Raw genomic sequence first — 20,845 nt, 5'->3', positions numbered from 1 at the left:
TATGTCTTTACATTGGCTGGTGGAGCAGTATCATGGCGTTATAGATTACAAGATTGTGTTACTCAGTCTACTACAGAGGCTGAATATGTTGCAGCATCAGAGGCATGCAAAGAATCAATTTGGCTTAATCGACTAGTAACAGATTTGGGAATCAAAGAAGAGATGCTTGTGTTATATTGTGATAGTCAAAGTGCTATACAATTGGCTCGCAATCCAGTTTATCACTCAAAGACAAAGCATCTGGATGTGAAGTATCATTTCATCAGGGAAATGCTCGAGGATAAGCAACTTCAGCTTGTCAAAGTTCACACCACAGAAAATCCTACTGATCTACTTACAAAAGGACTTCCCTCAGAGAGCTTTGCGCATTTTCGCAAGCAGTTAGGTGTAGGGTAGTACATCACTTCTCTACATCTCTTGTATATTAGCTTGTATAGTAGCTTCTCTCACACTTAAAGTACCACATTGGACTTTAAGTGGGAGGTTGTTGGGGTATAAAGCCCAATGTGGTCGCCCAGGTAAGTGGGCGGGCCGCCAGGTATGTACACATGTTCTTTTGTAAAAACCTAATAAGAACTCACTATGCTCTACACATTACAGTAGAGCGAGTTCACCATATCGTCGTGCTCTTCTTCTCGCACTCTCTCTCGCGTCGCACTTCCGCTCGTACTCCTTCACATACAGCTATGGTTTTTTGCTTCATTCCGTGCTTGTCAAGTGTTGCAGTTTTCAGTTTCAAAAGTGTGCTTTGAGTTGAGCATGAATGCTCAACAAGAGGGTTGGGCAATGATGGTGCACCCAAAACATGTCGATGCCAGATATGGGCTCATGCAAGGGTATGGATGCATACAGGTGCACGTAATGGTGCTAGGGCAGGTGTCTAAAGCCATAGCAGCGAGAGGATAGCGGAAATGTATGCTTAAAGCGGCTTTTTAGGCCAAAAGTGCAGTTGAGTGGTCGAGATGGGATGACAGGTCGAGATGTCCGAAATGCCAAAACAGTGTCCTGAAAGGTACTGCTCAGTGTGCTCTAGAAGTCGGTCCAGACGGCTCGTCAAACGGAGCCCCGGTGCTCTAGATATTGCAGTTTAAAGAAAGGGTATGTAGCAGATCCCCGACAGACAGGGCAGCTGGGGATAGGTGGCCCGGGTTGATGTCAATGCATATGTGTGTAGTGCTCGAGTTGTGGAGCATGCCTGTCTTCTCGGATTGTAAATCGGAGCTCTGGTTACCAAGTTAAGGTCAATTGAGGATTTTCCGAGGGCCGGGTTTGAGCCCACTTGGCCGCATTGGGGGATGTGCCACTTGGCAGTTTCTCGGCCTCACCAAGATTCTTGGTGGAAGTGAGCACCATATGGAGTTAGCACAAATCGGCTGCACATCAATCGGATATTCGGTTACTCAGATACAGCTAGATGAAGTTGGGATCATTTGGCAGTGAGAGGCATGCAGATGCATTTCCCGGTTTTTGGCGGCCTCAGATAGCTAGCTCAGAGAAGTCGAAATGCAGTGGGGTTTGCACGGCTCGAGAGCCAACTCAGTGAAGATCCGGCACGGTTTTGTGGCTTGGCCATCGGGTCCGGGAGCAATGAATGGGAGCCTATAGAAAAAAGCCAAAAGGGCAAAAAAAAAAAAAAAAAAGGTTAAATACTTATGTTTTGGTGGGCTTAAGGGGCCATGAGGCCCATGACTGCCATGTGTCGGGGGGCATAGCCCCACATGTGCAGAGAAGAGCCTGGAGAGCACGCTTTATAGGCTGGGCCGTGCACACCCATTGGCATACAAGGTGGCGAGGAGAGCTTAGAGCTCTTGGCTATGGTGTTGAGCGATGGCGGCGCTGGGCGCTCTACGTTGGGCGGAATTGCCAGCGGTTTTGGCCGCGACTAGCGAGGCGGGGCGGCGCGATGGCACGCCCGCGCGCGTGCCGGTCTGTTAACGCCCAGGTGACATGGCCACCCGCCCATGAGGGGGCCGTTTCTTGCGGACCAAATCCGCCCACAGCCTTTTTTGAGGGCAATGTGAATCCCTAGGAGCAACGAGGGCACCGTCCTTGCTCCCTAGAGGGTGCTCGTGTGTAGAGTAAAGTGTGAAGCCTCGAGACAAGCACCAAGCTAGTCAAAGTCAAGCTGAGCCTCCCAAGGGGAGTGCCACATGTCGGCCTACCATGAAAAATGCCTAAAAACTCAAAAACGAGCCCAATAAAGGGGAGAAACCTTTTGTAACAAGGGAGCTCTTGGTTTTTTTTCATTGTACGTGTAAGGGAGCAAGTGAAAGAGAGAGTGAGAAGATCAGAGGAGCATTGTAATGGAGTTTGGAAGCTATTAATGGACAACCCTCTTGGCCAATTGTGCCGTGTCGCTCCCCCCTTCCCCTTTTCTCTTTGCCGTCTCGTCTGATGCCAGCCACGGTGCCGTTGAAGCGTGTGTACGCCCGGATCGTTGGTGCTTTGCAAAAAGAGAGAGAGAGAGAGAGAGTAAATGTGTATGTGGAGGGAGGTAGAGCGTGTGCAGTGAGGTGTGGACTCATTTTGCGATCTTGGAAAGCGCGTGTGCGCTTGGGAACTGTGCAGGTGAAGCGGATTATGTGCAGATTGTCATTTTGAAGGTGTCTTCGAGTTGATTGGGGTGTTGTGTTGACCCTGGGCTATAGAGAGAGTAAATGTGCGTGTGGAGGGAGGTAGAGCGTGTGCAGTGAGGTGTTGACTCATTTTGCGATCTTGGAAAGCGCGTGTGCGCTTGGGAACTGTGCAGGTGAAGCGGATTATGTGCAGATTGTCATTTTGAAGGTGTCTTCGAGTGGATTGGGGTGTTGTGTTGACCCTGGGCTATAGAGAGGCATCGTCAGCTGTGCCGGGCGTCGTCCCCCATTCCCCCTCTCCAGCGTGTTCGTGCGTGTGTGTAAAACCGGTGTACGCTTACAGGATATTCATTAGCCACAAAAACTGAGAAAAAGGATTGTGGGTGTGTGCGCGCGCGCGGTCCTGATGCTTCGCGTTCATTAGGAGAAAGCACAGGATTCCTATGAATTTTTGTAGGTTTTTTGGCAAAAGCAGTCGGGTTTTTAATGCGGTGTTTTGGAGTACCGTGGATGGCAAATAAGTATGCCAACAGCAGTGAACTTCATGATTTGAAGACTTTATTGCTTAGGATGGTGTTATTTGGAGCTCATTGATTATGCGATCATGACCAATAAGGCAAGGCAATTGTATTTTATAATGCAATGGCTATTGATTTCAGAGTGAGAAAGCTTCAGTGGAGATGCTCGGTAATGTTAATATAATTGGTTACCAATGCTTTGGTAGATATGTGTATCGAGTGTTGTACTTAGCAATGCTTGGTTGGTATACAAGCCATAGGAGGAGAGCTCATAAAAGCACAAAAACTTCTTGTGGAGCTTCATATTCACCATGTTGTTTCTTAGAGCACATCGATTGTGGTATATGCTTAACAGAATGGGAGGGAAGGTCTTTCTCAAATAAAGTTCCCTATGCTTGCACCTTGCTGATTGTGTTTAGTAATGCTTTGGCTGATATGCGAGAGGAGGCTTTGATCATCTGGTGTTTTTTGTATGGTTGTGGGAAGAAAGTGAGGTACCTAGCAATGCTTTGGTTACTATGGAAGTGATCAACACTGTCATGGATAAGATAAAAGTCAAATTTGGTGGGAGTTTGACAGCAATGGCCGCCACTAAGGCAATGTGAATGGCCGCTTAAAATATTGGGGAGTCAGTTATTTTAAGGGAAGTTGATAGCTTTAAAAAGAAAACGAAAAAAACGTTCAGGGTGGTATCTAGCACAGTGCGAAGAAGAGAGTCGCCATGGCCGAGGGGGGCAAGAGAGCAAGGCCGACGGGGTGGCCAGTTTGTAGGAGGTCCGCAGAGGGGAATCATCATCGTCATCAAGAAAGCTTTTGACGAGGGCTTCTGCAGAAGTTCAAGAAGACCAGCCGGCAACGTGGTGAGGAGGACGAGAGCGAGCATCGAAAGGAGCTGCAGGAGGCATGGGCGAGCGGACAAGTGAGCCAAGAAGTGGGTGCGGGGTCTGCAGCGGAGCAACCAGAAGAAGGATTAGAGAGCTGGGCGACCCGCTTAGGAGACTTTGAGGCTCTGTTTGATCCAGCTGCCACATCATCAGGAGATCATCCCACACAAGTGACAAAAGCAATCTCAGCTTTAAAAGGGCGATCCACATTAATTGGATAGAGCGATCGGTGCCTCTCAAGGGGAGGATTGTAAGGTGTGATTTTTGTTCTAGAGTACTAGAGCATGAGTCAAGGAGAGGAAAGGTGGAATTATCCTACATGCAGTGGTGCAAAGCTCTAGAGCTACTTAAAGCTCATTTCATGAATGAATAAACACAAGTCTATTTTGCATTACATCTCCCTTGTTTATGGTGAGCTTGTGATGGCTTAGCAAATACTCAAGATCATGTTAATGAGAGTCCAAGTTAGTTGATCTTGGAACCGAATTCGCTTGAGTGATAATCTAGCCAACACACACTCACTTGTGTGTACTATGTTTCTCTTTCATCCACCCTAGTTAGCTTGATCCCATTCCCATCAAATTGAAGCGAGTAAGGCTTTGATGTCCGTGCTTCCACTTAGGACCTTGGTAGATTTACGAGCACATGATGCTTATAACAACAGTCAAGTATTTTGTATTCAGATTTTAGGTTTATTAAGTATATCAACTTAAGGTTTACAAGGTGTCCTTTGTACCATATTCTCTTGTGTTGTGCATCTCTCTCACCGTTTCCCACAGCGAGCAGCCTTGGTGCTGTCGCGGCTCAACTAGCAAACTTAAAATTCCCTCGGCATCTTTGGTGAACCTGACGCGAAACTGAGCCAGTGTGGGACTTTGGAAGCAGAGGATGATGACACCACAGGAGGCAGCAATGCAACAAATGTTGCAGCAGTCTGCAGCCTATATGCAGCAGCAAGCTTCTCAGCAACAGCTTCAACAGAGCGAACGTATTCGTCAAGCATGGTATGCGGTAACTGAAAAATTGCAAAGATTTGAAGGTCTGATATTTCAAAATTTTGTACTGTTTATGAACAATCTATGGATTATGGAATTCATGACCATGACACAGTGGAAGGTTTCCACTTAATTGCGGCTCCCAAGCTTAGGGCTCGAATTGAAGAAATTTGGGTAACTCATGGTGCAAACTGGTAAGAGTTTAAGAAGGCTTTACAAGAAGAGTACTTCCTTGAAGATTCTCAACGGGTTACCAAGCAAAGCTTTATGAAATGGATACAACAGAAGTACAAGGACTTATCTGCTGCGAGAGAACTGCTACGAGCTTTTGAAAAGAAGTTTGAACGATTATCTACTACTGAGCAAAAAACAATGCAGCCAGAAAAGTTCGAACAATTCATTCAAGCAGCAGATTTGCGCCTTCAAAAAAGTTTGGTACACCTGCTTGAGTATCCATCGAGTGAGTTAGGCTTAACTTCTGATTGGAAATTTGTTTACAGAAGCTGTTAATATGATTGTGAAGCGACAAAAGAGGATGGACAAGTTCATAGTGGCTGATCCTATGGAAGCGCTTGAAGAGGATCTAATGGAGAAGCCAAAGCCCAAAGCTAGAAGATCCAGTCCTTGATGAGCTGCTAAAAGGTATACAAGAGTTGAATTTGAATTTGCAAGTTGTTAAACTTGATGGTTTAAATGCAAGTGCATCTTCTTCAGAACCCAGGCAGCATCCTCCACAAAAGGATTGCATGTGGTGTGACAGTTTAGATCATGTACGTAAAAATTGTGATGATTTTAATGAAGCTTACAAGAAGAACATAGTTTTTGGGAAGGACAACAAACTTTATCTTAAGGAAACTGGTGAACATCTACGCTTTAACTATGGGAAGGGCGATATGAAGAAGCTAGATGAGGACATGCAGCACAATGTCTCTAGGGTCGATGCAACAACTTATGGATTACAGGTATGCAGTGTGGAGGATGAGGAAGGTATCAAGGCTAAAGGGAATCTATGGCCCTATGCTTTCAAGACAGCTGACAAAGGTAAAATAACTCGTAACACATTAAGTGAAGTTGGAGATTGCATTCAACAAACTACGGGGTGGTCAAATCCTGTAGATTCTCTTTTTGTGTATGCCTTTCTTGCAAAATCTCAGGCTAACGAAGCTATGGTGGAAGAGAAGCGCAAGAGAGATGAAGATATTGCGGGCTCATCAAAGCGGGCTACGAGGACTAGCGGCAAGAAGAAAGAAGGCTCAAGAGGACCTTCTTGCAAGTTAAAATCCGACATTGAATTGGCTACAGATTTGAAGAAGGTATTTGAGGAACGCATTCTCAATAGCAAGGTGGAACTTACTTTGGGCGACGTCTTGGGTATTGCTAAACGTGAATTTCATGAGGAAATCATTGACATTATAAAGCGGAAGCGACAAGTACCAGTTGAGCAAGAACCTTACACGGTCAAGAGCCAAGTGATTCAACATGTAGAATCAATTCTGGATGCTTATGAGGTAAAGATTGAAGAAGAAAGCTTACAGTCTACAGTGATCTCCAATCAAGTTACACCCGAGGTAAGACATGTTCACTTCAATAATGATGATGGTGATGAAGCACTACCTAGGAGTCATTTTTCCACAACACATTGGGCGAGAGCCACTACGGAGACAATTGTTACGATTGGTAATATTGATGAGCCTATTCTAGCACTTGTGGATCATGGTTCAAAAATTAATTTGATGTCAAAGAGCTTGTATCAGAGAGGAAAGTGGCCTATTGATATGGATCAGGTTGGCAGATTCAAGCTGCCAACACCCAGCCTGGCGAATTATATGGAGCATGTGCAAATGTGAAGGTAACAATTGGAGTTGTTTGTGATGAATAGAATTTTTTCATTCACAACCATTCCTCCTATCCACTTATTTTAGGGAAACCTTACATAACGGCTGTGCGCATGAAGACAAAGGTGCTCGATGATGGTTCATCATATGCAAGGATCCGAAGCAAAGATGGTAGAAGAGCCATTCAGTTTTTGATTGTTTGTGTTGATCATGTCGGAAATAAACACAGCTTACAAGATCAACCCTTGCCGAAGATTCGCAAAGAGTTCAAAGAGTATAGGTTTGCTCAGGATTTTCTTAGGGTGCCACTATAGGGCGGGACTATAGTAGTACAGAGAAGAAGAAGTTCTCGCAAAAGGAGACTTTTTCTTCGGGGTTTCTGGGACTAACATCTGAAGGTTCAGTTTCATACAAGACATTTAATGAGTTATCCAAGTGGGAGAAGCAATATGTGGTAAGTGTTCAAAGCAATCTGCAGAGATGTAATATACTTGAACATGATGATGTTATCTCAGAAGTCTTTGAAGAAGTCTCTTATGTTGATACGATATCGGAACTTGAAGTTATCAATAAGTGTAGGTTGCAAGGTGGGACTGAATTTGTGCAAGTACATTCGATGGACATGTATGACATTCTAACGTGTTAAGTATGGAGCCTGATTTACCCCTTGTAATTTTCTATGTTAAAAACGCACATTTGTAAGGCCCCCGTTATGAGCAGAAGCCATCGTGCGTGAAGAAAAATAACTTGCCGGGAATTAAAAATCACTCACCGGAAACCAAAATTTTCACGCCCAGTCTCGAGCCCAAGCTCGAAACTGGCTTTGCCGGAATATTTCTTTTCGCCGGAATATTATGGCTGGACGACGGCCGGAAAGTGGTCGGTTGGGCGGTTGGCCGGTAGTCAATGGCCGGTGGCCGGTGGTCGGAAGTCGATGGGCGGTGGCCGGTGGCCGATTTCAAAGGAGGACTTGTCTTCTCAAGGGCGGCCACACGTGGGCGGATTGGAGAGTCCCATTTGCCAAAATATTCCTTTTCGCCGAAATATTATGGCCGGACGGCGGCCGGAAAGTGGTCGGAAAACGATCGGGCAGTTGGTCGGTTGGCCGGTGACCGGTGGTCGGAAGTCAATGGGCGGTGGCCGGTGGCCGAATTCAATGGCCGGTGGTTGATTTCAAAGGAGGACTTTTCTTCTCAAGGGCGGCCACACATAGACGGATTGGAGGGTCCGATTTGGACTTATCTACACAAGGGCGGCTACACATGGCTGCCTCTCATGAGAGAGAGCAACCCTTTTGGCCTATAAAAGGAGACCATTTCTACACGCATTTCATAGTGTGAAGTTGATGCAACAAGGTGGGTGTGAGGTGGTGAGAGTGAAGCAAGGCGGGAGCTCCAAAAGGGTATAATCTCTTTGTAACCTACTTCTTGTTTTGAAGTACTAAAGCTATTGAGTGGCTGCTTTCCCGTGGACGTAGCCCACATTGGGTGAACCACGCATATCGTGTGTACTCTCTCTCTCTCTACTCTATAATCTCTTGTGTGTGAAAATTATCTCTCTCCATTAAGTAATCTACTCACTTATCTACTTAGGTACGTCATATTTCCTAATATAACGGAGGTAAGCAAAGAACTGGGTGGTGTATTTGAAGTGTAGGTGGATACAAAGTACAAGACTGTTTCAAAGAAGGTCAACAGGCCCGTAGCTACCCCTCTCCCATGGGGAAGTGATGAGGTTATCGAGAAAGCTTCACAACAACTGAAGCTAAAGGATCCCAAGAATATTGGCCACAAATTTATTGAAGAGACCTTGAAGCAAGTAGTCATCGGTGAAGAAGGGTTTCTTACTGATGATGAGGTCAAGAGATGCTTGCAAAACATGGTAAGGCTGTTGCTTTCAAGCCCAATGAGATTGGACGTGTAGATCCAAATGTTGTTGCACCTATGGTTATCTTTACCATTCCTCGTATGCCATGGAATTGAAGTCCTATTCCTGTTCGTAAAGCCCATCTGTCAAAGCTTATTGAGTTGTTAAATGAAAAGATACGTATGGGTATTTTGGAGCCATCTTGTGCACCTTATTCCAATCGATGGTTCACCGTCCCAAAGAAGAATGGAGCCTTGAGATTTATTCAAAACATGCAGCCGGTAAATAAAGTAACAATTCATAGTCTGGGCACAGGTCTAATTGTGGACGAGTTTGTTGAAGCTTTTGCAGGTAGGGCTATATACTCCATGGGTGATCTTTACTCAGGTTATGATCAGTTTCAACTTGCTTTGGAGTGTAGGAATCTTACTACTATGAGTACGCCTCTTGGGTTGGTAAGGATGTGCACTTTACCATAAGATGCCACAAATTATGTTGCTCACATGATGAATGGCATGAATAAAGTGTTAAGAGAATTCATTCCTCACATTACTATGTTTTTTATTGATGATTTGCCGATCAAGGGCTGCGAAGAAGGTTTGAAAGATGAGGTGAAAGATCAGAGGGGGTGCCGAAGCTTTGTTACTCAACACATTGCAGATTGTGAGGTTATTGTATCAAAACTTGAAGAGGTAAATCTAACACTTTCAGGTCAAAATCAGTTTTTGGTGCCAAAGAAATATTGATTGTTAGACATATGTGTGGGCCACATGGACGGCGGTCAAGCCCAGCTAAGGTAGAAGCAATACAAAGGATGAAGGACTCATGCACATCAATTACTGAAGTTCGTCGATTTTCGGGTGCTTTTGTATTTTATCGTATTTGGTTGCCTCACTTTGCTCATGTTGCAAAAGTACTTTACCAGTTACTAAGAAAAGGGAAAAGATTTGTCTGGGAAGATGCTCATACAAAGGCCATCAGAAAATTGAAGAAGATGCTCTTGGAAGCTCCTACCATAAGGAAAGTTGATTATAAGTGTGGAAGATCAGTGATTTTGACGGTTGACACTAGTCTAACGGTTGGGTGGGCTATTGGCCAAAATGATGAAGATGGACATAGAGATGCTATTCGGTTTGGTGCGAAGGTGCTTAACACTCGCCAACAAAGTTATCCACAGGCTAAGAGACAGCTTTGGGGTGTTGCTACTGCTCTAAAGTCTGATAAGGAGTATTTTATTGGGACATCTATTGTGGTGGAGACAAATTGTTTTCCATTGATAGGAATGATCACGAATTGCTCCACTCCGGACATCGCTATGTTGCGGTGGATAGCTTTCATTAAGTCTCTTAATCACGAACTCTGTCATATTGCAGGAAGAGACAATCCAGTAGCAGATATGTTATCAAGAGCCAGGTATGAAGATGAGGAGGAGATGCTTACAAAGAGTGATGATGTGGGCTTAAAGTTTTTTACTTCTTCTCATTTACATGCAAGCTATAGTGCTCTTGCTCATGTTTTTGAAGCTTTTCCAGAGGATATGTATGATGGAGAGTGGCTTTTGATAGGCCGTTATCTTAGCACTCTTACCAAGAAGAGGAATGGCGTGATCAAGAGTATAAGAAGATCAGGAAGAAGGCTTACTGGATATTTTCTTAAAGATTGACACTTGTGGAAGCAACAAACGTCCAAGTGGAATACCACAACAAGTAGTATGTAACAAAGCAAAACAACAACAGGTGATCAAAGAGTTTCATGAGAATTTATGAGCAAGACATAGAGGAGTTTGGGCAACATTTACCAAGATTAAAGACTGCTATTGGTGGAAAGGTATGTACAAAGATATTGCTCGATTTGTGGAGACTTGCATGGTTTGCCAACAGTATTCAAATGTGCGACATCGAGATAAGTTACATCCTATTTATCCATTGGCTATGCATTATAAGTGGATTGTAGATTTGATCACTATGCCAGTCGGTGTTTGCCAAATGAGGTATATTGTTCTTGCTAGAGAGGATCTCACTAACCAGGTTGAAGGAAGAGCTTTGCGTACCAAAGCTACAAGCTCAGTATGCAAGTTTTTGCTTAACGTCATCCAGGTTTGACGCATGAACCTCCTTCCAATGATGAAAAAATAAAACCTTTAATCGTTTCTTTGTTGCCTTGTAGTGCCAAGAATCATCATGGGAACACTCTTTAGTGATAAGCAGCTTAGAATGGCTTCAAAACAAGATTGCTTTATGGACATTGATTGATTTGCCGATATGGTTGCATTGGGAAGATTACTGCTGATAGAGGAGAATTGGATGCAGATGAAGCTCGTGAATTCTTTGATCGATTGGGAATCAAGTTGGCTCTTACTACAGCATATAATCCAAAAGGCAATGGGAAAAGTGAAAGAGGACATCCGTCTATTATTAAAGCTTTGGCAAAAGCTTTTCGAGGACAAATTGGTGATTAGCCTAAACTTTTACCTTTTGCTTTGTGGGCTGACAAAACTACTCATAGCTTTGTTAGAGGATTTATGCCATTTGAGCTTATGTATGGGCAAAAGCCAATTATGCCTACAGAGGAGGCAATTATTTCTTGGACCATGTTGCCGTGGGAATCAGGTATGTCGATTGAGAATTTGCTTGCTTTACATATTCGTCAGCTTGAAAGACGTCAAGAAGATATTGATCAGGCAAGAGATAAGCTCAAGGAGGCACAATTGAAGAATAAAGCAGCATTTGATAAGAAGCATAGGTTGAGGCCACATACTATCAAAGATGGAGATTGAATACTCGTCTATGACAGCAGCTTGGAAAATCAGTATTCGGCCATGCGTAAGATGGTCAAGAGATGGTTTGGACCTTATGTTGTGATCCATGTTTATGATAATGGATCCTATAAGCTTAGCGAACGTGATGGCACTGAGCTTAGAGTGCCCATTGCAGTCAAGAGGATCAAATTATTCAAGAAGCGCAATGCACAAGTGGTTTTTGGCAATCAGGATTCTAAGGAATGCCAAGAAGATAATGAGATGTATTCGTTAGAAGATGCTTCTGGGGATACTTTTGCTTACGAAGATTAACAACTTGAAGATGGTTGGCACATGCCAGAGGATGTGCAGGTCTAGAGGGGGTGGATGTCGTGATGCCCCACATTTATTGGGAGAAAAAGACAAAAATAAGAGGATTTTTTTAGGGTTTTCGCCAAAAGTACTCTTGATTTTTTAATGCAATGTTTTGCAGCGTTTTGCTTACAAATACATACGTCAAATATGATGACCTTGAGTGTTTGAGGCGTTTATTGGTTGAGACGATGTTTTTTGCAGAATTGCAGTGCATTGATAGTATGATATGGTTAATATAACAATGGCAAAAGTATTCTGGGTTTAGCAATGCAGTGTTTGATAGTGCTTTGGCCGATACTCATGCTGAGTGTGGTGTTCTAACAAAAGCATTAAAAGGTTCTTGATGGGCATTTCCTTCAAAATGTTGTCCCAACTTGGAGATACATTGCAGTATATGTTTGCAATAAGCAAGCAAGATGCGAAGGGAAGCTTTGTCCAATTGTATACACCTAAGCTATCAATATGAAGGCCTATGTGAATGGCCGCTTGAAGCAAGCTTTTTTTTAGAAGATTCTGACGATAAAAAGCAAGGCTAAATCTTAATAATAGCGAGGGTAATCAATAAAAGGGGGAGCTTGGCGAGATACGGTTCTCTCTCAAGGAGTCGTCAGGAGAATACAGGGAGTTGCGATCGAGCACAGAGCAAAGAGTTGCAGGCCAAGCCCAAGCAGAAAGAAAGAGGAGCCGACGAGCCTTGGCGTCGTTTTACAGAGAGGAGTGACGAGTTGTAGAGGCAAGACGAGCGTTGGCAATTGATGCAGGCCTTGGAGCGGCAAGGGGCAGCGCAGAAGGGACAAGGAGAGGGCGCTGAGCGACTGCTGAGAGAAGGATGGGCCGCAACAACTTAGGAGTTTGAGAGGCCGAGCTGCGGCACAGTAAAAACGTCCGGGGAGGAATTAGAGCCACTACAAAGTCGCCCATGAGCAAGAGAACGAGCTAAGACAAGAGGAGCCGCAGACAAGCCGAGTTGGAGGAGGTCGAACAGTTGAGCTGCAGGCAGGTGAGTGCAAGGAGTTCCAAAGAGTCGAGGCTTGCAGAGCTTGCCGAAGTCAATCAATGTCCATAGAGCAATCTTGTTTTGAAGCCATTCTAAGCTGCTTATCACTAAAGAGTGTTCCAATGATGATTCTTGGCACTACAAGGCAACAAAGAAACGATTAAAGGTTTATTTTTTTCATCATTGGAAGGAGGTTCATGTGTCAAACCTGAATGACATTAATAAATACTTGAGCCTATCAAACGCTCCTTGTTGTCTCGATCCCCATCAAGAGGGAATCTTCTTTCTTGTTAGGTCATGAAGTGGTCCTGCTACATGAGCAAACCCTCGAGCAAACAAACCTCCAATAATAGGAACACAATCCCAAAAAGCTACGTACATCATGTATGGTAGTGGGAATTGGCCAATCTTGTACCACCTAGATCTTGGCAGGATCCATACTCACTTGGTTGTGAGAGATATATGGCCGAGATAGTGTATTTCCGTGAGAAAGAACTCACTTTTCTTTGCATTTACATGCAACTCATACTTTCGCAATTTCTAAAACGCTATGTCCAAGTGCTTCCAATGTTCCTCCTCGGTCTTCAAAAAGACGAGTATATCATCAAAGAACACTCTTGTAAATTCTCAGTGTGGGTTGAAAATGTGATCCATCATTCGATTGAATCTGGCAGGAGCATTGGTCAAGCCGACAGGCATTACCAAAAATTCATAAAGTCCCAAGGTAGTGTGAAAGGCGGTCTTATGGACATCCTCAAAGGCTATGCGTATCTCATGATACCCGCTCTTTAAGTGAATGCGACTAAAGATGCTTGCACCCTGTAACTTATCAAGAATATTATCAATCCGAGGAATCGGAAAGAGATTCTTGATAGTGATCTAAATTAGAGATTGCTAGTCTATGCACATTCAAAACGTGCCATCTTTCTTCTGCACCAACAAAACTCGAGAGCACAGTAGGGCAAAGTACTTGGTCGAACTAGACCTTTTTCCAGAAACTCCTTGACTTGCTTCAAAATTTCCTCTTGTTGAGCAAGACTTACACTATAAGGGGGTTGATTTGGGGGAGAGCTACCCGGTACAAGATCAATGCGGTGATCTTCCGGACGTTTTGGAGATAGCTTATCCGAAAGAGTGTCCATGAAACAATCCTTATACTTTTCAATAAATTGAAAACATATAATTTCCAAACTAGAGAGCAAACCCTTGTAAACTTTATCCATTTTCCGTGCAAAAGTCAAGTAAGCAGAAACACACTTCTTTATTTCCTTTTTTATGGAGATATGGCTTACAATAGGGGATAGCCCCGTTTTAGCAAAGGACATTCAAAAGGAGGTAGAGCACCAAGTGATCAAGCTAATGAAGAGATTGGGAAGTTCAACGACTTGCAAGGGGCATAAGTCTATGTCCAAGTTTTTCCAGACTACTTGGGCAAAAATCTCTATTGGAGTAGGGGTCAAAGAGAAAACGCCGTTGACGTTGTTACGGGCATGTAGGTGGATGATGTTATGACATAGTGGCATTCCTTTTGTGTCCTTTTGAACTCTTTTTAGAATACATGTGTACATGCACCGCAAGTTGCCTGCCGACTAGCAAACTAGTTTTAGCACTTGTTAGTGAGGGTTTTTTGTGGTGTAACTTGTATATGAGTGACTTTTCGACACAAACAAGCAGGGGGTGTGCTTATAATCAAAAATTTCCAGCTTCTGGTCATCGGCTTTTATGGGATCCTATCTTCAACGCTTTTGTTCTGACCTTGTGTCGACCTATCTAGCCTTGTTGGGACAGCCCTCTTTTGTTGTCGATTATGTATATACCCTCATAAGGAATCAATAAAAAGCATGTGCACAAGTCTCTTTGTTCATGTTTTGAGCTTTCTTTCAAGCATTCAAGTGATCTATTTGGAGCTTTGAAGTGTGAGTTACAGGCAATTTTCAGCGTTATTTCTACGGCAGCTTGAACAGGATTGTGGCAAACAAGTTTAGTGTTCCTATGTAGGGAAATTGGGGAATTATGATTAATATTGCGTTTCTTGTGACTTGAATAGTGGAAGGAATATCCTTTTTCCTCAAGTGCATTAGTCGGCGTGTGGCTGTAATTCCATGCAAGGACAGGTGTCTTTTAGCTTCCATTGTGGTCTCCTAGGTGGGCATGTGCCAATGAATTCCTGGAATGTGGTGAGCGATTTTGGATTTCTCGAGCAGATTTGGAGTTTTGAGCACTATTGGCGAACATAGATATACAGATGTCTCCTTTCTTTCCACAACGTGTCCACTTAGAGGGTGAGGACGAGGACTCTAGTTCTAGCTCTAGTGACGAAGAAGAGAGGCGACCGCGGAAAATAAATCATCAAAGAACTGAGTCCCAGAGGACTAGAGAGTGTTATGACACTTCAGAAGAAGAAATGACTCTGATAAGAGATCCTCTACCTTTCCTTCTACCTTGGAGAAAATGGAGCCACATACTTCGACCAACTAAGTATGATGACTTGGAGCCGCGAAAGGACAAGAAAGAATTCAAGGATGCCAGACAAAGTGTCAAGTTTGATACTTTTTTGAGGTTTAAGGCTACAAACATAGCTTTGTATTTTAACTAATAGTTGGCATCGCTTTCTTGGGAGGCAATTCACAGAGGCTTGCAATGTTAAGAAGGCACGATCTCACCGCAAGGGGATTGCCAGATGTGGTCGTCACCTCTTCTACTCCACGGCAAGGCACCTTGCAATTGGGTAGAGTTTAAGAGATTGTTCTTATCTCTTTGGTTGACACCACAGTACGAAGGAGAGATTTTAATTGCGTATGGATGAAGGAACAAGATATATCTCAACTTGCAATCAAAGATCTTGGGATACTTTTCTACCAATTGCTTCCTTCCGAAAGATCTTTCTTACAGAAGAGATGGAGTGATATTATTGTTGTCAACCCAAAGAACTTCAAAGACAATGTCTGAAGCAGAAGTCTTCTAGTATTCAGCAACCTATAGACCCTAATTTAGATGTCTATTAACTGTCGACAAGCTTCGTGACATTTGCGAAGGATACACCCATATCCAAATCTTCGGATAAAGAGACTTCCAAGGAAAAGAAAAAGGGTAAGAAAATGGTTCAGAAGAAATCCACAGTCTCTCATATGTCTGCCAAAGAAAAAGGCAGAATAATATAAGCAAGGAATGTGCTATGGGTGTGGCGAAGTGGAACCAAGGCCTATTTCATTTCTACAAAGATCGCGACTCGTCTTGGAGTGAAGCCCAAGGACATGGGGCCATCGATGGTTGCACTGTTTGCAACACAAGGGCATGAAATTGCCGTAACGCCTCTCATTGCCAAGCTTCACTTGCATTGTGAGGGTTACATAGGGCACGAGGACTTCCATATCATGCCACTTGAGGGGAGTGATGTGCTTTGGAGATGCCTTGCCATCATAAAAATGATGTGTGGTCCAGTCAAAGGCTAGGAAGCTTAAGCTAAAAACTAGCAAAGGCAAAGATGTGGTTATTGATGTAAAATTAAAGAGTGAGTCATTCTCTATTGTATCACTTCCGCTATTTCTAAATTAATGAAATCAAGTCTTTTTGCTTACTCAATATTTCTGAAACCTATGGATAAATATGAGGATTCAAGTTCTTCAAAGTTAAGAGTCACAGCGTCAAGGTTTCCTTCAAGCTCATGCCGATTGTTTCTCAAAGGGTTTACCGCATGAGCTACCTCTAGAAAGGCCAGAAGATCATATTACTGAGTTGATTCCAAGGGAGCCTCACCCCCCCTCTCCTCTTCCTCACGTTCACCGTTGCTGCCCCCTCCCCCTACGCTCGTTGCCCCTCCCACCCCTACACTTCGCCTCCTTGCTTGTTGTCCCTCTCCCACCGCCTACTCTCGCTGCCCCCTCCTCGCTTGTGCCAGAAAGCACTAGCGCCAAAAGCGGCCGGCGCGTTTTACAGAAATCCGTACAACTGCCACCTCAGCATGTCAACGCAAATTGAGGGACGTCCGTACAGTTGCCACATCATCCGTCTTTACGCAAGAGTCTTTTGAGTGTGTGTGTGTGTGCTGTGTGTGTGAGGGGTTTTGCTTTATTTTAATATCCTTGTCACTTGGGCCCCATCAGACGGGGTCCCGTAAGTTGGTGGGAACTCTTCTTTAAAAATAGGCCACTCGGCAAGACTTTGCAGGTTGGTAAGACTTCTTCTTCTGCTACTGCTTCTTCTTACTATTTAGGCTGTTGGCTCCGTTCTTCAGTGGCTTGACACGTCAACAATTTTTGACATCCCCCTTCTTGAAAGAAAGTAATCGTCCGCGATTACAGCATATCTGCAAAACAACTCAAGTTAGCTCAAAAATTTCCGAGGGCCATCCCGAAGGACATTTCGAGGGACAATCAATTTTCTCATTCCAAATTGGAGCTCTTGATATCTTGGGTCGTTGACTTCCTAGAAAAATCTCATCCAACAAGGAGTATATTCTCGTTCGAGATCAGAGATCTTGATATTCCAGCATAGTAAAATTAGTCATCACCTAGACCGCGCTAATCTCCAATAGGTGTCTTAATGCAATAAAATTACATACCCCGGCAATCTCGTCTAAAAAGGTCCGGGCCATGAGTTCAGAGGACTGATATAACCAAACCCAAGACCGCAGCATGCGTCGCTCGGAGGTTCTAGCATATAACCAAACGCTCCCCAAACATCCCGTCTAGGTCGTTCAGAGGTTTTCCAACATATAACAAAACGCTCCCCAGACATCCCGTCTGCGTCGTTTTGAGGTTCAAACAATACCAAAACAGCATTTCTTACTACTCCACCTGAGAGTTACTTACGAGTAAATCACTAAGCATTGAAACCAGTATTAAAACCAAAGTCAAACGGTTCAAATAGGTACCAAGACAGGTTTAAAACAGACACCATCCATTTCAAACCAATTCCAAACAGGATCACCAAACAAGCTCTCAAACAGAACTCAGAAAATTGCTAAATCAAACTGAAAAGGCATTCTCGATGTCAGCCGAGCTTGAAAGTCGACAAGGCTTCCATCCTAAAACCTGCACAAAATTTAGGGTTAAATTTCCTCCATAAGGTTGTAGCTGACCACATCATGGTCCATAAGCTCTCGAATAATCGAAATAGGCCTCAACAGACAGTGTTCTTGTGGCGGTGATGGTAGCCCCAAGACATGCAATCACATTGGACCTCCAAGATTATTGGTTCTAGAAGAGATCTCTGGTGAGAGATACTGAGAAATTTCAAGTTGTGATCTGCTAGGGTTTCTCTGGCCAGCATTTAAAGATACCCCACTCTGTCAGAAGCTGCACTCTAAAGAAAGACGTCTGAAGGCATATAACTTCGGGTGAAAATTTTCTTGAAAGCTTGCCTAGTCCTTGGAGTGTGCTTTGAATGCTTTCAAATGGGAGACACTTACACCAATTGTCCTACTAGAAGGGTTACGCCTCCCGAACAACCGCCTCCATCACTGCATGGCATTGCTTTTGAGAAAAACAATGGCTCGACAAAAAAAAAAATGGATCCTTCTTGTGCAAGTGATCCTAAATTCCTTATGGATTATGCCCTGTAAGATAAAGCGATGAAGACGGCCGATGCGCGATGTAGTAAGGGTGGGAGTGGCTAATAAGTTAGGGTCAGGACACGAAGATTCTTTCAAAAAAATTTATTTGAAATCCCTTAGCTTCGTCTTGCTTTGTCTGCTCTTTGGTAGGACAGCGATGCTTTCAGAAAATCACACGCCTGAAGCTTTGATACCACTATCACCGAATGGGACACGAGGATACTTTAATACTTTAAAAAAATCCCTGTAAAACTTGGAAGCGCCATCTAGCTCCATCTGCTCTTTGGTGGGACCGGTATGCTTTCAGGAAAGCACGCGCCTAAAGCTCTAATACTAGGGGCACCACGTGCCAACGAAAAAGAACAGACTGAACAACTTTAAGCACTTCAAATACAACTGAATTGAAAGAGATACACGACACACGAGACGAGGAGTGGCGGAGTTCCACCCCAAGAGAGCACTGGCCCCAAACCTTGGCGCCCCTTTCGGTATTTCTTTATATTCTTAAACTCGGTACAATACACGTACTCGCGCTTTGCAACTTCACCCAGAAGAGTGCTAGAGAATGAGCCCATGGCACATATTTGAAGACCCTTAGCCTATGAAAAGCAGTTACATAAAAAGCTTCAAACTAAAAAACCCGAAGGCACTGGCGCCAAAAACTGCCATCGTGTTTTGCCAAAATCCGTACAGCTGCCACATCAACATGTCAACACAAATTGCAGGACATCCGTACAGTTGCCACATCATCAAGACGTTCGTACAACTACCACATCAATAGTCTTTACGCAAGAGTCTTTTGTGTGTATGTGTGAGGGGTGTCTTGCTTTATTTAATATCCTTGTCACTTAGGCCCATCGGACGGGGTCCCACAAGTCGGTGGGAACTCTTCTTTAAAAATAGGCCACTCGGCAAGACTTTGCAAGTTGGTTAAACTTCTTCTTCTGGTGCTTCTTCTTAGGGTTTAGGCTTCTCGGGTAGGATTTGCAAGTTGGCTACGTTTTTCAGTGGCTTGACACGTCAGCAATTTGTGACACACAGCATGGTTGAGACACCACATATTGACAACACAGAGAGAAGCTCACCCTGCTGCAGTGGATCATTGGCAAGAGGAGAGTCTCACATCAAAGTTCTTGGCAGACTTTTCGGGGCGCCTATGGGACAGCAGACAGCCGGGGGGAGTCACTTTGTTCCAGTGGCTAGTCACCCATCAAGCTACTGCAGTTGGGAGTTGGGCTTGTTAGAAATTGGGTTTTGATGATCTGAACGATGAGAAAACTGGGGTTTGTTTCACATTGGGTTTTGATGAGAAAACTGTCATTTGTGAAAAGCCTTCACAACCATGCAAACACGCACACTGACAAGCTGTATGCACCAGCATTAACTATACAACTAGAGCAACATCTGATAAATTAGACTTGCCTTGCTAGGACTAGAGGAATCCTCTCCTACGGAAGAGCGCTTGGGCAGAGGCCAATCTTCGCTCTCTTCGCTCAGCTTGGACGAACACCCTTCGTAGAGGGGGTTCCTGAAGTTCTGAGGACTCTTCATATCAACTGCGTCGTCATCTTTGTCTTAAACAATTCCATATTCCACGATGCTGCCGCCTACGTTCTCTCTCTCTCTCTCTCTCTCTCTCTCTCTCGTGTGTGTGTTGGCGCGCAGAGTGGCGCGAATACATAAAATGGCAAGAACCCCGCCACCTTTCTACTCTTCTGAAATTTCTCTAAATGTAACCAATTTTCTCTCTCTAAAGTGGGCCTCGTAACTTTGAAGGAGGAGGAAGAAGAAGAAGAAGAAGAACTATGAACTATCCAAGAGACCCATCCCACAAGTAATTATCGCCTCTACTTGGACCAATCTACCACACTTGGGTGATCGAAAGGGTTGTTCGAGCTTACTATTGCCTCTACTTAGACCAATCTACGACACTTGGGTGATAGAAAGGTTGTTTAGGCTTACTTTTCTTATTCATGCACATGCATACACATCATAATAGAACTTTTAACATTGGGGGAGCAATCCCAAAAGATCATTCAAGAAGAGAGAGAGAGAGAGAGAGATTACAAGCTCTTTAAGGTGGTGGGCAGCCTTGCAGATGAGGATAAGTGTTGGGAGTCGGAAAAAAGTGTATCCTTGCTGCATATGATAGTATATAGTATCGTCTTCTTTTGATAACTACATAAAATATGCATTCCAAGCATGCAGCAGTAGTATGTCGTTATTAATGAGGCTACAAATTTCTCAAGGATGTGTCATTATCGATAGAATATAAAGCCAATTCACTATACGAGATTGTGTCCTAAAATTTTATTGACTTTCTTTTGATCAACAAGTACATAGAGACATTGTCTTGACAGAATTTCAATTTTTGGTCCATTAATGAAACCGTCGGTTTCCTATTTCCATTCCTTCTTTGAGCCATCCCAAGTTTTGATAGTACAAGTGATAATCTACAAAAATGGATTGCTATTTGGAATGACCTACACATTTGTGGTATACATTTTG

At 43.8% G+C, this 20,845-nt stretch overlaps 1 protein-coding gene across 4 annotated transcripts in view; it reads right to left on the bottom strand.

Annotated features, from left to right (window-relative positions):
* The window catches only part of LOC147437829 (uncharacterized), a 226,120-nt gene extending 206,068 nt beyond the window's left edge, over positions 1-20,052 (bottom strand). For 3 of the 4 annotated variants that reach the window (XM_086487273.1, XM_086487274.1, XM_086487275.1), the window contains exon 1: positions 19,760-20,052. In XM_086487273.1, the coding sequence (XP_086343399.1) occupies positions 19,760-19,888 (129 nt within the window). In that variant the 5' untranslated portion in view covers positions 19,889-20,052. The remainder of the gene's footprint in view (positions 1-19,759) is intronic. The other variant, XM_086487276.1, reaches the window with a different exon arrangement.
* Between the last annotated feature and the right edge of the window lie 793 nt (positions 20,053-20,845).

Source organism: Adiantum capillus-veneris, chromosome 17, assembly GCF_014529385.1.
Source record: "Adiantum capillus-veneris isolate H3 chromosome 17, ASM1452938v2, whole genome shotgun sequence".
Taxonomy (NCBI): Eukaryota; Viridiplantae; Streptophyta; class Polypodiopsida; order Polypodiales; family Pteridaceae; genus Adiantum; species Adiantum capillus-veneris.
Note: the sequence above shows the minus strand (reverse complement) of the source record. Positions and strands in the feature narration are given on the sequence as shown.